General features: G+C 37.4%; 1 protein-coding gene across 1 annotated transcript in view; it reads right to left on the minus strand.

Moving 5' to 3' along the window:
* The window catches only part of OVCH1 (ovochymase 1), an 87,406-nt gene that overhangs the window by 38,821 nt on the left and 33,449 nt on the right, over nucleotides 1-15,136 (minus strand). The window contains 4 exon segments of the mRNA XM_010357022.2: nucleotides 2,660-2,884; nucleotides 6,170-6,262; nucleotides 6,574-6,730; nucleotides 13,140-13,294. Coding sequence (XP_010355324.2) covers nucleotides 2,660-2,884; nucleotides 6,170-6,262; nucleotides 6,574-6,730; nucleotides 13,140-13,294 — 630 coding nt within the window.

Raw genomic sequence — 15,136 nt, forward strand, 5'->3', positions numbered from 1 at the left:
CAATATCCCTGATGAACATCGATGCAAAAATTCTCAATAAAATACTGGCAAACCAGATTCAGCAGCACATCAAAAAGCTTATCCACCATGATCAAGTGGGCTTCATCCCTGGGATGCAAGGCTGGTTCAACATTCGCAAATCAATAAACGTAATCCAGCATATAAACAGAACCAAAGACAAGAACCACATGATTGTCTCAATAGATGCAGAAAAGGCTTTTGACAAAATTCAACAGCCCTTCATGCTAAAAACGCTCAATAAATTCGGTATTGATGGAACGTACCTCAAAATAATAAGAGCTATTTATGACAAACCCACAGCTAATATCATACTGAATGGGCAAAAACTGGAAAAATTCCCTTTGAAAACTGGCACAAGACAGGGATGCCCTCTCTCACCACTCCTATTCAACATAGTGTTGGAAGTTCTGGCTAGGGCAATCAGGCAAGAGAAAGAAATCAAGGGTATCCAGTTAGGAAAAGAAGAAGTCAAATTGTCCCTGTTTGCAGATGACATGATTGTATATTTAGAAAACCCCATCGTCTCAGCCCAAAATCTCCTTAAGCTGATAAGCAACTTCAGCAAAGTCTCAGGATACAAAATTAATGTGCAAAAATCACAAGCATTCTTATACACCAGTAACAGACAAGCAGAGAGCCAAATCAGGAATGAACTTCCATTCACAATTGCTTCAAAGAGAATAAAATACCTAGGAATCCAGCTTACAAGGGATGTAAAGGACCTCTTCAAGGAGAACTACAAACCACTGCTCAGTGAAATGAAAGAGGACACAAACAAATGGAAGAACATAGCATGCTCATGGATAGGAAGAATCAATATCGTGAAAATGGCCATACTGCCCAAGGTTATTTATAGATTCAATGCCATCCCCATCAAGCTACCAATGAGTTTCTTCACAGAATTGGAAAAAACGGCTTTAAAGTTCATATGGAACCAAAAAAGAGCCCGCATTGCCAAGACAATCCTAAGTCAAAAGGACAAAGCTGGAGGCGTCACGCTACCTGACTTCAAACTATACTACAAGGCTACAGTAACCAAAACAGCATGGTACTGGTACCAAAACAGAGATATAGACCAATGGAACAGAACAGAGTCCTCAGAAATAATACCGCACATCTACAGCCATCTGATCTTTGACAAACCTGAGAGAAACAAGAAATGGGGAAAGGATTCCCTATTTAATAAATGGTGCTGGGAAAATTGGCTAGCCATAAGTAGAAAGCTGAAACTGGATCCTTTCCTTACCCCTTATACGAAGATTAATTCAAGATGGATTAGAGACTTAAATGTTAGACCTAATACCATAAAAACCCTAGAAGAAAATCTAGGTAGTACCATTCAGGACATAGGCATGGGCAAGGACTTCATGTCTAAAACACCAAAAGCAACGGCAGCAAAAGCCAAAATTGACAAATGGGATCTAATTAAACTAAAGAGCTTCTGCACAGCAAAAGAAACTACCATCAGAGTGAACAGGCAACCTACAGAATGGGAGAAAATTTTTGCAACCTACTCATCTGACAAAGGGCTAATATCCAGAATCTACAAAGAACTCAAACAAATATACGAGAAAAAAACAAACAACCCCATCAAAAAGTGGGCAAAGGATATGAACAGACATTTCTCAAAAGAAGATATTCATACAGCCAACAGACACATGAAAAAATGCTCATCATCACTCGCCATCAGAGAAATGCAAATCAAAACCACAATGAGATACCATCTCACACCAGTTAGAATGGCAATCATTAAGAAGTCAGGAAACAACAGGTGTTGGAGAGGATGTGGAGAAATAGGAACACTTTTACACTGTTGGTGGGATTGCAAACTAGTTCAACCATTATGGAAAACAGTATGGCAATTCCTCAAGGATCTAGAACTAGATGTACCATATGACCCAGCCATCCCACTACTGGGTATATACCCAAAGGATTATAAATTATTCTACTACAAAGACACATGCACACGTATGTTTGTTGTGGCACTATTCACAATAGCAAAGACTTGGAATCAACCCAAATGTCCATCTGTGACAGACTGGATTAAGAAAATGTGGCACATATACACCATGGAATACTATGCAGCCATAAAAAAGGATGAGTTTGCGTCCTTTGTAGGGACATGGATGCAGCTGGAAACCACCATTCTTAGCAAACTATCACAAGAAGAGAAAACCAAACACCGCATGTTCTCACTCATAGGTGGGAACTGAACAATGAGATCACTTGGACTCGGGAAGGGGAACATCACTCACTGGGGCCTATTATGGGGAGGGGGGAGGAGGGAGGGATTGCATTGGGGAGTTATACATGATATAAATGATGAATTGATGGGTGCTGACGAGTTGATGGGTGCAGCACACCAACATGGCATAAGTATACATATGTAACAAACCTGCACGTTATGCACATGTACCCTAGAACTTAAAGTATAATAAAAAAAAAAAAAAGAAAAAAAAATAATAATAATAATAAAAATGTTAAGGGTGTTTGCAAGGGGAAAAGCATTCCTGTTACATTCCTATTACATGGATCAACATTTTGGTAGCATTATTACCAAGTCAGACTCATTCCTGATAATAAGCTGCCTACATGGACAAGACTCCTAGCACAAAGTTTATACGCCAGGAAGGATTACCTGCCATCTTTCTCTTACTGTGTCTTTCTTCATAAATAATTAGAACTGAGTCTTGACACACAGGAGACCCCAGGAGTGACAGATACTCAACAGTAAATTCTGCCATACTGCTTGGTGAAACTCTGAGCACCCAAGAACATTCCAGTCTTCCTCTATAATCCAGTGGATATCGTGGAGTGGGAAAAAAGCCTCTGGGCTTTTCTAGCTCTGCTTCAGAGCAACAGCCTGCAATTCAGAACACACAGACACCAGGGACCAACATAAATAAAGCAAAGAAGAACCAGGTTCTACCACAAGACTGAAAAACCTCGGCTTGAAAGAAGAAAATTAAGACTTTGTTACTGTCAGTTACAAATTATTATGTTAAAAAACCATTCTATTTAATGTGTCTTATTTTCTTGAAATGATATTATACAGGTAGAATTTAAATCACAATTATTTTGAATCAATTTTAAGTGAATTTTTAAAGTTTCTTAGAAAATAGACAGTAGGTTGCATTCTCTATTCCCAGCAGGATTTCATTTTTTTCCTTCTTTGAGATGCAGCTGAAGACCTGTTCCTAAAAGCTTCACTAAATTAGCTGAATTTGCTGGGACAAATGATTACATTCATTGGAGCTTGTGACTGAGGTCATGAAAAACATAATTTGCTGGATATACTGAGATGTCTCACTTCTTCAGCTTGCTAAGTCCAAGGGCACCCTTGGAACTTTGGGATACCTACTGCAGTTCAGATGTCAGTTTTTCCATGGCCCATTGACTCGGCAATCAGTTTCTCTTATGTCCTCATCAGGGCTTCGTCCTTAACTCTCTCTTCTTCCTTTATGTCTATTCCTTTGACAAAAACTTTCTGAGCAATTAAAAAATGAAATATTCTATGTTCATATTTGAATGTACGTGTTAGTGAATACACAATTATGCATGCACTGCCCTAGAGAAATTAATACTATAACTGAGGAGGAGGTACGTAAACATGCTTTTATTAACAGTAGAGGTAGGTGAAAAGTGGAATAAGGGAAATGAAGTGCTACAGAAACTTAGGATTCTACTCCATTGTTTGGTTCTCTGTCATTTCTTTGTTAGTCTTTTTTTTTTTTTTTTTTTTTTTTTTTTTTTTTTTTATCTGTATGGCTACAAGAATCTAATCAGATATTTACCATTTTGATTTAATAGTAAACCAAATGATCTTTCAGTTTATAATCTTCCCTCACTATGCTCTACCATCTGAGAATGGTGTATAAAATAAAAATAAATCAAATTGGTTTCCTGCTGAAAGCAACTAAAGTAGTTCAGCTTGCAAGATCTTTCAGAGTCTGGCCTCAACCTGTCTTTCTAATCTTTTTAGTTTTTCTCCCTCTCTACATGAATCCTCTGTGAAAAGTCTGACCGGAAATCACATAGAGCCATGAATTACCAACAAGTCAAGACTTTATATAAATGGGAGTAACAACTGAAAGAAACTATTGCTAAGATTCATTAACTCCCTAGTGTAAAAAGTAAGTGGCAGGAGTGGGTGGGTGTTACATATGGCATGGTCTTAACATTTTGTCTCTGAAAATAATTATAGAATAAAACAAAGCAACACCTTTCTCTATGTAAAACTTTCAAAGTTCTTCGGCATGCATAACTGTTTCTGAACATATTTAAAAGAGAAACATTTTCTTTACATTTTAACAATGTTCATTTTCTAATGACCTGAATAAGGTCATTCAAAAAATACATTAGATGGCACTGTCACCACCATTTATGGACCCTTATGTTGGGTCAGGTCCTCCCTGTTTTAAGTGCCTTACATGGATGAACCTATTTACGCACTCACTGAATTCATTCAACTCAGTCCATTGAAATCAATAGTTTATAGGATCTTGGACCCAAGTCTGCTCTCTGTCTCAATCCCAAGTCCAGATTTACTTTTAACCTAACTCTATCTATCCCTAGCTTTGACTCTTTGACTCATGTTGCCAGACAAATGGTCCTGGGTCCACTCCTCATTCCTGGAAGATTTTAGCAGTCATTTTCTCCAACACTTTTCCTGTCACAGTTCTTTCTGATTTCAATCACTATATACATGATGATTCCAGCACTGAAGTTTCCCAGCTCCTCAACTTTCCTGCAATGATCTTGTCTTCTACCTGACCTCAGCCACTTATCCTTATAGTCAACCCCTAGACACTTGATCAATAGCAGTAACTCCAAGCCTTCTGTAATCTCAGTTTCAGGAACCATTTTCTCCAACCACGACCTTCCATCTTTTCAGTCTCCCTTAATACTCCTTCCACCTTTTGGGACTCATAATTTATGTGTTCTACCACCTTATTTTTGTCCCAAACAAATACCTCATCCGCATTTCACTCCTTACCCATCCTAAATTCCAATGATCCATCATTTTAACCACTTATTCACATACACTCTGAATTCCCTTATACCCTTCACATACTTGGGAACACTCCACTTTGATTAAATCTATACTCTACCTACTCTGGATCTACCTCAGTGTATCCAGAGGAAAACATACAACTAAGCTAACTGGGGCATTTTGCTCTCTCAAATTATGATCGTTCATCTCAGGGGGGGTTTATGCTACCTAGCAGTCCTACTATATCTTTGTATTCACTATACCATTTTCTAGAGAAATATTTCATCCTTTTTTCTCTTAAAAAATCAAACTTTCTTGAACAACCCCTTCTTTTTGTTCACCTGCTAAGAAAAAGAAGCAATCAGAAGAGAAATACCTCAAGCTCCTATCTCCATCTATACCCACACACCTCATGCTTGCACTGGTGCCTCAAGATCCTGCCTTCCATCCATTAACTATAGATGATGTGTATTTTGCTCCTATCTAAGACCATCCCCTCCTTTTGGGCACTAGATCTCAACTTCTTTCTTCTACTCAAAGTCTTCACTCTTGCATTTCTACCTTCTATACCTTACATTTTCTTTAAACTCTTCCTAGTTGTTTACTGGGGTTGAATGTACTGGGGAAGGGGAAGATGTGGACAACAAAAGAAAGACTACCACTTGGAAACCAAGAGTGATAATAAAATAGAACTTCTATCTTCCTACAAGTCTATTAGAGATTTCTAATCCTCCAGTTGCTGTTAGTTTTGACTAAAAATCAAAATCCTATTTTATCCAACAGACAGTGACAGCTGTGGAAGAATGAAGAGAAATACTAATGCTGATGCTGGTCTTAGTCATCTCATACCCAGAGTCTTTACCTAGCAAGATACTTGCATATAGAAGGACTTTTGTTCAGATTCAGAGCTTAAAATAATTCTATGTAATTCTCCAACATTCAAGCACTTGTTCACAACCACAAAATTTTTAAAAACATCTGCAACAGGTCTAGCTTTGGGGTAGAAATTATCTCCAGCAATCATAATAATAACAACTCTCCCCACTTTCAGCTAAATCTACCAACCAGAAGGAAAATACAGAGTTTACAGTGTTCCACAGAAAATTTAGCAAAGCTAGACAGACAATGCAATGGGATAATGTGAACATTTATTACCTGTCCAAGATGCACTGCCTGGCGAAGGTATGGGTGGTAGCAATTGTTGTTTTAAGGTTTTGCATTTATTATTTGTCTGAAGTGAAGCAGGACCTGTATTTGGGGAGAACATGTTAAAAATAAAGATGAAAGCCTGAGGACAAAATATAGTCGGCACCAAAGCAGCCACTATCAAAAAAGAAACAAATCCAGGATTAAAGCAGCCTCAGAAAAAGTCAGTTTTACTCTAACTCTACACATGGGAGAACTTATTTTGCAGAATCTTGCATTTTAGTGTGTTTAGTAACTAAATGAAATTCTACTCTATGGTTTTCTCTTTCACGCTAATTTATACCACACTCACTGTTCCCAAACCCACTCTAAAGAAAGAGGTATTGTTTTAATAACATCTGAAAACAATTTACCATTGATTTTTGATTGGATCCAGTCCAAGAAGACCATCACTCTGGCAAATATACCCGGCTTCCATGGCTGGACACAGCCAGCTCCCCAGCTGACAATGCCATAGAGGACAAAGGGACCATTTTCATGTCTACATACTAGTGGCCCACCAGAGTCTCCCTGAAACACCAAGAAAACATGTTATAGAAAACTGCTTTAATCTGAAGCTCCTGCTTTCAATTTTTAGAACAAGAATGGCCAATAATATATTTGTAATGTGTTTAATAAGATTTGTTCTTTGTCAGTTTCCATTTTTACATACTATATATTCACTGCTTTGCAAAAGCAAACAAAATTGATGAACAATCAGATGGTAATTTGATTCCAGGGTGAAGATAAAGCTTAGTTCACATAATAAGAAAACAATTACTAAGTCTTCCCAGCTCCACTGGAGGGACATAGTCTTTAAATGATATCAATTAGTAAAACTGTAATATTTAAGATTTCAAGCATCTTTTAAAAATAAACATTTAATTAGAAAACTGCACAGTGGCTCAAATGGATTCATCATAAGAAATGCGCTGCCTGTTTTGTTTTTCTCTTTTTTTTTTTTAAGGAAATTGGGTTAGAGTCGTTGGGTGGTAACCTCTACATGTAGTGTTTTCCCTATCACTGGTCCCTCTTGACACAATCTATTCAGATCAAACAGTAGAGTTATGACATACACAGAGAAACTAGGGTGTTGGTGGTGAGGTGAAGAAAAGTGAAAGGCTGACTTAAATCTATTAAAATGTATTCATTCTAATTCTAGTATTCCAATTTTATTTTGCCTTACTTGCAGGTACCAAAATTACACAATTTCAAAGATTTAAAGGGTCAAACTAATTTAACTTACTTAGATATTATATGTGAAAAGTTACAATTAGAGAAATAAGTGACCTGTCCCATTTCACACACAGGTAGTAGCAACAGTAAAATCTGAGCCCATGTCACCTGCCAAAGTTCCGTGCTCTTTCCCTTCCATCAAACTGATAAATATTCATTAATGGAACTACCTTAAACTGCTCTAGTATCGGGCTTACAGAATTACTGAATTCAAGGAAAGACACATGGAAATTTAACTTATAGTTAATTTTGTTCACTCTCTTAGATATGGCTACTTAGGTCATGATTAAACACATTTCAAAAGGCAAAAATACTACCCACAAGCACTAAGAAGCTCACATAGATGGAAGCGTCTCTCTTTAATATTTCTCCCAATATTTGCATTGTTTAAATTGATAAATTATAAGCAGAAAGAGATTTTGAAGAAAATCAACAGTGGTATTGTTATTAAGGGAACCAAAATATGTACATCACACACATTTATCTATTAATTAGCACTAACTTCTTCTACATGTCTCTTGAGGTTCAATGTGAAAATCAATGGCAGTGCCCAATATATGCCCTTGTTTATGTCTCTTTCTGTTTACAACATGTGCCCCATTTGAGGGTAAGCACTGCATCGGATTCAACTTTGTATCCTAGGAAACCTACCGCAATACTCAGCACATAATACATGCTAAATAAACGTTTGCTTAATTTACAGTGAAATTTTATAAACTAGTTGTATCAAAGCAAGCCTTAATACATAGGATTTTCATCTTTTTAGGGTAGGCTTTCCAATTTTTAATGAAGTCTTTTGCAGGAAGTGGATGGACACAAATGTATTTAGGACCAAACTAAGTCATTTATTTGTCTTCTTGTTAGATAAATTGTGCACATATTTGATGGCACATAAATTGATGGCACATATTTGAAATATCTATTTTACATAAAGAATTTAACAGAAGAAACCGTAACTTGGGAAAAAAGAGGTACAGTCACTAGTCTGTAATGTAGAACAATTAACCTTTCCTCTGGGCCTAATTTTTTCACGTAACAACTACATTTAAGACCCCTTTCCAGTTGGACAATGCTCTGATGTATCCAGTCAAGTGTTTTATTTTAAATCATTGATTTTCTTCAGTACCAATGCGTACCCAATACATAATTTTTCAGGCAATCACAAACATTCCATGATACAGGGAACCTGTCCAGTTTATCTCTTTTTGCCAGTGCCTATCATATGGTCTAGTCCATAGTAAATATTCAGCGAACAAATGAAATTTTTTTTTTTTTTTTTTTTTTTGGTGATATGGAGTCTTGCTCTGTTGCCCAGACTGGAGTACAGTAGTGCGGTCTCGGCTCACTGCAAGCTCTGCCTCCTGGGTTCAAGCAATTTTCCTGACTCAACCTCCCAAGTAGCTGGGACTACAGGCACGTGCCCTCAAGCCCGGCTAATTTTTTGTATTTTTAGTAGAGACAGGGTTTCACCATGTTGGCCAGGATGGTCTCAATCTCCTGACCTCGTGATCCACCTGCCTCGGCCTCCCAAAGTGCTGGGGTTACAGGCGTGGGCCACCGTGCCTAGCCACAAATGAATTTTTTTTATTAAAAAATTATTCAATGCCTAATGTGAGCCAGACATACTGAGTAAAACAGAGTATAAACAAGTAAGATGGTAATAGTAGCTACAAAAGAAATACTCAGAGTGAATGGTAGAGACTAAAGGTAGGTATATGTGTGCTTACATGTGCACGTATGTATATGCAGTTTCAATAACATTTGAGCTGATACATAAAGGATAAGAAAGAGCCAGCTTTCCAAAAACCTGGAGGAACAACATTTTATGCAAAAGACACATCTGGGCTAAGGCTCTAAGGCAAGACATGGCCAGTTAGAAGGCAATCAATGTGGTTGAGGACATATATTATTCTGTGAAGAGAGATCTGTGACTTTGTAGATGAAAATAAGTTAGAAAAAATACCAATGACATTCTTCACAGAAATAGAAAAAATAATCATAAAATGTATATGGAACCACAAAAGACTCAAAATAGCCAAGCCATCCTGAGCAAAAAGAACAGAATTGGAAGGATCACATTACCTGACTTCAAATTATACTACAAAGCTATAGTAACCAGAACAGCACAGTACTGTCATAAAAACAGACTCATAGAACAATGGAACAGAATAGAAAACCCAGAAAAAATCCATACATCTACACTGAAGTCATTTTTGACAAAGGTGCAAAAAAAAAAAAAAAAAAAAAAACATTGGGGAAAGGACAGTCGCTTCGATAAACTGTGCTGGGAAAATTTGATGTCCTTATACAGAGGAATGAAAGTAGATCCTTATTTCTCACCATTTGCAAAAGTCAAATCAAAATGGATTAAAGACTCAAATCTAAGACCTCAAACTATGAAATTAATTAAAAAAACACTGAGGAAACTTTCCAGGACACTAGAATGAACAAAGATTTCTTTAGTAATACCCCACAAGCACAGGTAACCAAAGCAAAAATGGACAAATAAGGTCACATCATGTTAAAAAATCTTCTGCACTGCAAAGAAAACAAAGCCAAGACACAACTCCCAGAATGGGAGAAAATTTCTGCAAAGTACCCATCTGACGAGAGATTAACAACCAGAATATTTAAGGAGCTCAAATAACTCTATAGAAAAAATCTAATAATCTGATTTTAAAAATGGACAAAAGATCTGAATAGACATTTCTCAAAAGAAGACATACAAACGGCAAACAGGTATATGAAAAGGTGTTCAACATCACTGATCAGAGAAATGCAAATCAAAACTACAATAAGATATCATCTCACCCTAGTTAAAGTGGCTTTTATCCAAAAGACAGGCAATAACAAATGCTTACAGGGATGTGGAGAAAAAGGGAACCCATGTACATTATTGATGAGAACATCAATTAGTACAACCACTATACAGAGAATAGTATGGACATTCCTCAAAAAATAATAGAAATACCATTGATCTAGCAATCCCACTCCTAGGTATATACCCAAAAGAAAGGAAATCAAGATATTGAAAAGTTTTCGCACTCCCATGTCTACTGCAACACTATTCACAATGGCCAAGATTTGGAAGCAGCCTAAGTGTCCATCAACAGATGAATGGATAAAGAAAATGTGGTGCATGTTCACAATGGAGTACCACTCAGCCATACAAAAGAATGAGATCCTACCATTTGCAACAACGCAAATGGAGCTGGAGGTCATTATGTGAAGTTAAATAAGCCAGGCACAGAAAGGCAAACTTTGCCTATTCTCATTTGTTTGTAGGAGCTAAAAATCAAAACAATGTAACTCAGTAACTCATGGGGATAGAGTATAGAAGGATGGTTACCAGAGGCTGGGAAGTGTAGTGACTGAGTCTAGGGGAAGTGGGAATAATTAATGGGTACAAAATTAGAATGAAAAAAATAGTATTTGATAGCACAACAGGATAACTACAGTCAATAACAATTGTGCATTTAAAAATCACTAAAACGATGTGATTGGATTGTTTGTAACACAAATTATAAATGCTTGAAGTGATGGATACCCCATTTACCCTGATGTGATTATTCCATGTATGCCTGTATCAAAATCTCATGTCCCCCATAAATACATACACCTACTATATAACCACAAAATTAAAAATTGAAAAAGAACTTAGAATAAAAAATCTGAAATCCAGTTAGCAAAGAACAACAGGATACTACACTGCATATCTGAAAACCTCATGTCTCTGCATTCCAATATTGTTATTCCCACCTTCCTGGATGAGAAAGCACATTAGCAGGTCTATTACCTCTAAGTATACACAGGAGAATAAAAATCAATTACCTGATAGAAGTATTAGAGACTATTTTGTCAAAGCAAGTTTCTAAAGTCACCCTTTTAGTAACTCAATGTTCTTTGTAACAGAAAGCTAGCCATATTTATTAGAATCTCAACTTCTAGTTTTCCTCCCATATATGGGCAGTACATTTGGTCATGCTGCAGCCAAAGTGACAGTTGTATATAACTGAAAACATAAGTGCCAACTGAGATCATGATACTTAGGTCACCTGTGACATGGACCTTTCTAAGACCCTCTCTAGTTCTTTTCTTTCCACACAAAATAAGCTCACCCTGTAATGTTAGATGCTGTCAAATATGTAAAAGACAACATAATTACTTGTGATCTTCTTGTTGAAGAAAGAAAAGCCATCCCTGAAATCCTGCAGTAGACTGAGGGGAAGAATGAACACATTAATTCAGAGTACTTTTGTGATTTTTATCAGATAACATTTATGTAGTCTAGCAGACAGCAGGAGTGCACTTTCCGTATTCCTCACATCTTCCAGCCCATGTCCTGGATCTGTGTCTGGGGTCTTCCCCACTCTCCACTCCACCCAGGAGGCAACCCTAAAGTATGGGAAGTGCTGAGGGATAAACAGCCCTTTCCCACAGCAGCACTCAAACTATGGCTCCAGGGAAGGTAGTACATAAATATTCCAGCTCCCTCGCCCCTCAGATGGATAAATCCATCACGTGTATTTAGCATCACTGCCCTGAGTTTCCTGCAGGATTAAGCTTCAGGCCCTCACTATGGCAGATGGCTTAATAATGCGTAGGCTGCCTTCCCTTCCCTGTACCATCACCTCCCTTTCCCACCGGTGATATCTATGATTTCTAAAACAGACCGTTGCACCTGAATCCTTATCTCAGGGTCTGCTTCTGGGAAATGCAAATAAATATATGCAAAATTAAAACCGAATTTAAGCAGCACTTGATGCTATAAAAGGAAGGGGTTAATGACAATAAATTTATAGTCAGTGTTAAAGGGGACTTCATTCCCTCTCTCATATTTTCACACGGAAGGACATCCACCTAGATTAATGCCCAATTGTTTCTCCCTCAGGGAGGTGAAATCTATTGCTGCATGTTTCTTCACTGAGTGCTGGGGAAAACTATCAAATAGCTGCAGAAACAAGATTCATTCTTTCTTTCCTCTCTACACCAGACCAGTAGCAGTGATAAGTCTGGAGAATTTGGGCTGCCCTATGGACCCAAACTTTCCCTTACGTGTGTAGCCTCAAATCCAAACCAGGGATTGGAGGTGGGCACATGGAGTGTTAGAAATTCTTCGGTTGTATGTATATCTAAAGTCACATTCTTCCATTAACTTTGTGAATGTTAAAGCTGGCATTGTACAATCTGTTCATTCACATTCTGTCTTTTTCTTAGTTGATTATGAACTTGCCAATATCAAGCTTGTACAATAGACATCTTTGTGATTATTTTAATTTGTGGTGGAAAAATTAAGTGAGAGTACAGAGATTAATGATAATATAAAACAATAAATCTTTTAAGTCATAAATAGGATACATAAGTTTAGAACCTTTGTTTTTCCTTTTCTGAAAGCCTTAAGTATACCTGAATACATCTTCCCTTGCTCAGGTCTGCTGAGAGGCTCTGCTATTTCCTACCTTCTCACCAGCTCCTGTATGAACCCACCGGCCTTTCTCGCTGTACAGCTGCTTCCAGTCACTCTCTGACATCTCAGCAAATTCGGATTAATTAAGTTATTACTTTTGTTGCCCCACTGGTCTTCATGCAGGGATGTGATATTGAAGCACATGACAAGTTGGTGGCTTCAGCAGTGGTTTCTCCTGTCTATAGAAACTCTCCAGCAGACAGCAATTTTCCACCTATAAAACCAGAATCCTCTCACCTGACAGAAATCTTTCTCTCCAGATGCTGCAAAGCCAGCACAGATCATCTTCTCTGTGATCCCTCCTGGATGGGCCGAATAGTGAGTATGTTCACAGACCTCTCTTTCTAACACATGCACTTGAATCTGCTGTAGGCGACTTGCTAAGCCACCATCTATTGAAGAAATATTCAGAGAGAGCTCGATGATGAAGTAAGCAGCAAGTGATATTAGAAATGCATTTAAGTTCAGACTTAGCTCTATACCAACATAGCTGAAGTCATTCAGTTTGGCCTGAGCTGATGTGGAATGCTGAAGTTAAAAAATACAAGTGCTTCATGTAACATGTCTTCATGTCCCAATTTGGCATTTTTGTAAAGAGAGGCCACTGGCAGGAGAATAAAACCAGAAATACTTTTTTCCTAGCTTATTTTCAATTTAAATGTTAGTGTATCAAATATTTCTGCATAAGAATTCAGGAAGAAAAATTCAGCATAACATGAATTGATGTCATATATGACTTATACAATTACAAATATATATGATTATATATTTTATACATAAATATATAATTGCTTACAAATAATATGCTTATATGATTTCTAAATATAAACAAAAATCATAATCCTACTTTTCATCTACTGTCATTGAAGCCTAATCGCACTTCCAATTAAAGAAAACACAAATAATTTATTTTCATATTTGATCCTTAGGCAGGCCTGTGTTAATATGGATTTTGCATGACTCATCCTATCATTTTAGATTTGTGACCAATTTTTTTAAGTTTAATATTTTATAGCCCTATACCTTTTGGGGAAATATTAATAGCAAGTACTTTACATTTATATAGTATCTTAATATTTATAAAGAGTTTTATTCCAACATAGTACAACAACATTTTTCATATGTGAGATCAAGTTAATCACACTGATCTCACAAATGAAAAAGCCAGACCTCTGAAAATTTGATCTCACAGCTCTTATGGGACAGAACTAGAATCAAGCCTAAGTTCAACTCTAAATCTTGCATTCTTAATATACTAAAACTCCTCTTCTCGGGGACAATCTCCCTTAGTGTTACTGACCATATCCCAGGAATCAAGATTCATTTCCTCTCCTTGCTGGAAAGAATGAATTCACCTTTTATAAAACTAACTACCTTTTTGTTGCCTGGTAGTCATGGAACTGCTAAAAGTCAAAGGTATTAGAGAGCAGGCACAGAGAGCAGGGCTTTGAAGCAGGTAAGCCAAGAAATATTTACTGAATGCCATGTAGGCTTCTAGCCTTGGGGAGAAAGTGGTCAATGACAGATCCGCCTCCAAGAGGTTCTCAGTCTAGTGGGTGAGATGCAGAAGATGACTGCATGAAATCATGCCAAATACATTAACGTGCAGTGAGAGGATAAAACCAGGTAGTGCGGAATGTGACTGGAAGCCTGTCCTGCTGCAGCAGTGTGGGCCAAGAAAGGAAGTGATATTTCGGTTGAAAATGCAATAATGAGCAGGCAGATGTGACAAGATTGTAATAAGAGTGTTCCAAGTAGAAAGACACAAAATGAGGAACTTCAGAAAGCAGAACAAGCTTGGTGTTTAAGAGAAAGGAGAAAGACCACGGCATCTGAAGGTTAACCACAAGAAAAAAAGAGGGAAATTATGTGGAAGAGATAAGTGGAGAGGCCCAATCACACAGAGCTTTCCAAGCTAGGCTAAGGAGTTCGGATTTGATTGTATGTGTAATGAGAAGCCATTAAGGAATGATTATAAGCTGAGCCACACTGATCTTAAATCCTCACTTTGATATTCATTAGTTATGGGATCTCAGCAAGTTACTTAGATCTTCGGGTTGCAACCTCCTTATTTGTAAAATGGGGATGATAAAAGCTCCTCATGTGTTGGGTGTGAAGGTTTTTATGAAAGTGCAATTTGGCTTCAGGTAGCACAGTAAGCAGTGAATATCAACACTGTAAGCAGTCAAATATAAATTCCCTTCTCCTTCAAGCTCACAGATTCCAAATAAATG

The sequence above is a fragment of the Rhinopithecus roxellana genome, chromosome 10 (assembly GCF_007565055.1).
Source record: "Rhinopithecus roxellana isolate Shanxi Qingling chromosome 10, ASM756505v1, whole genome shotgun sequence".
Lineage (NCBI taxonomy): Eukaryota > Metazoa > Chordata > Mammalia > Primates > Cercopithecidae > Rhinopithecus > Rhinopithecus roxellana.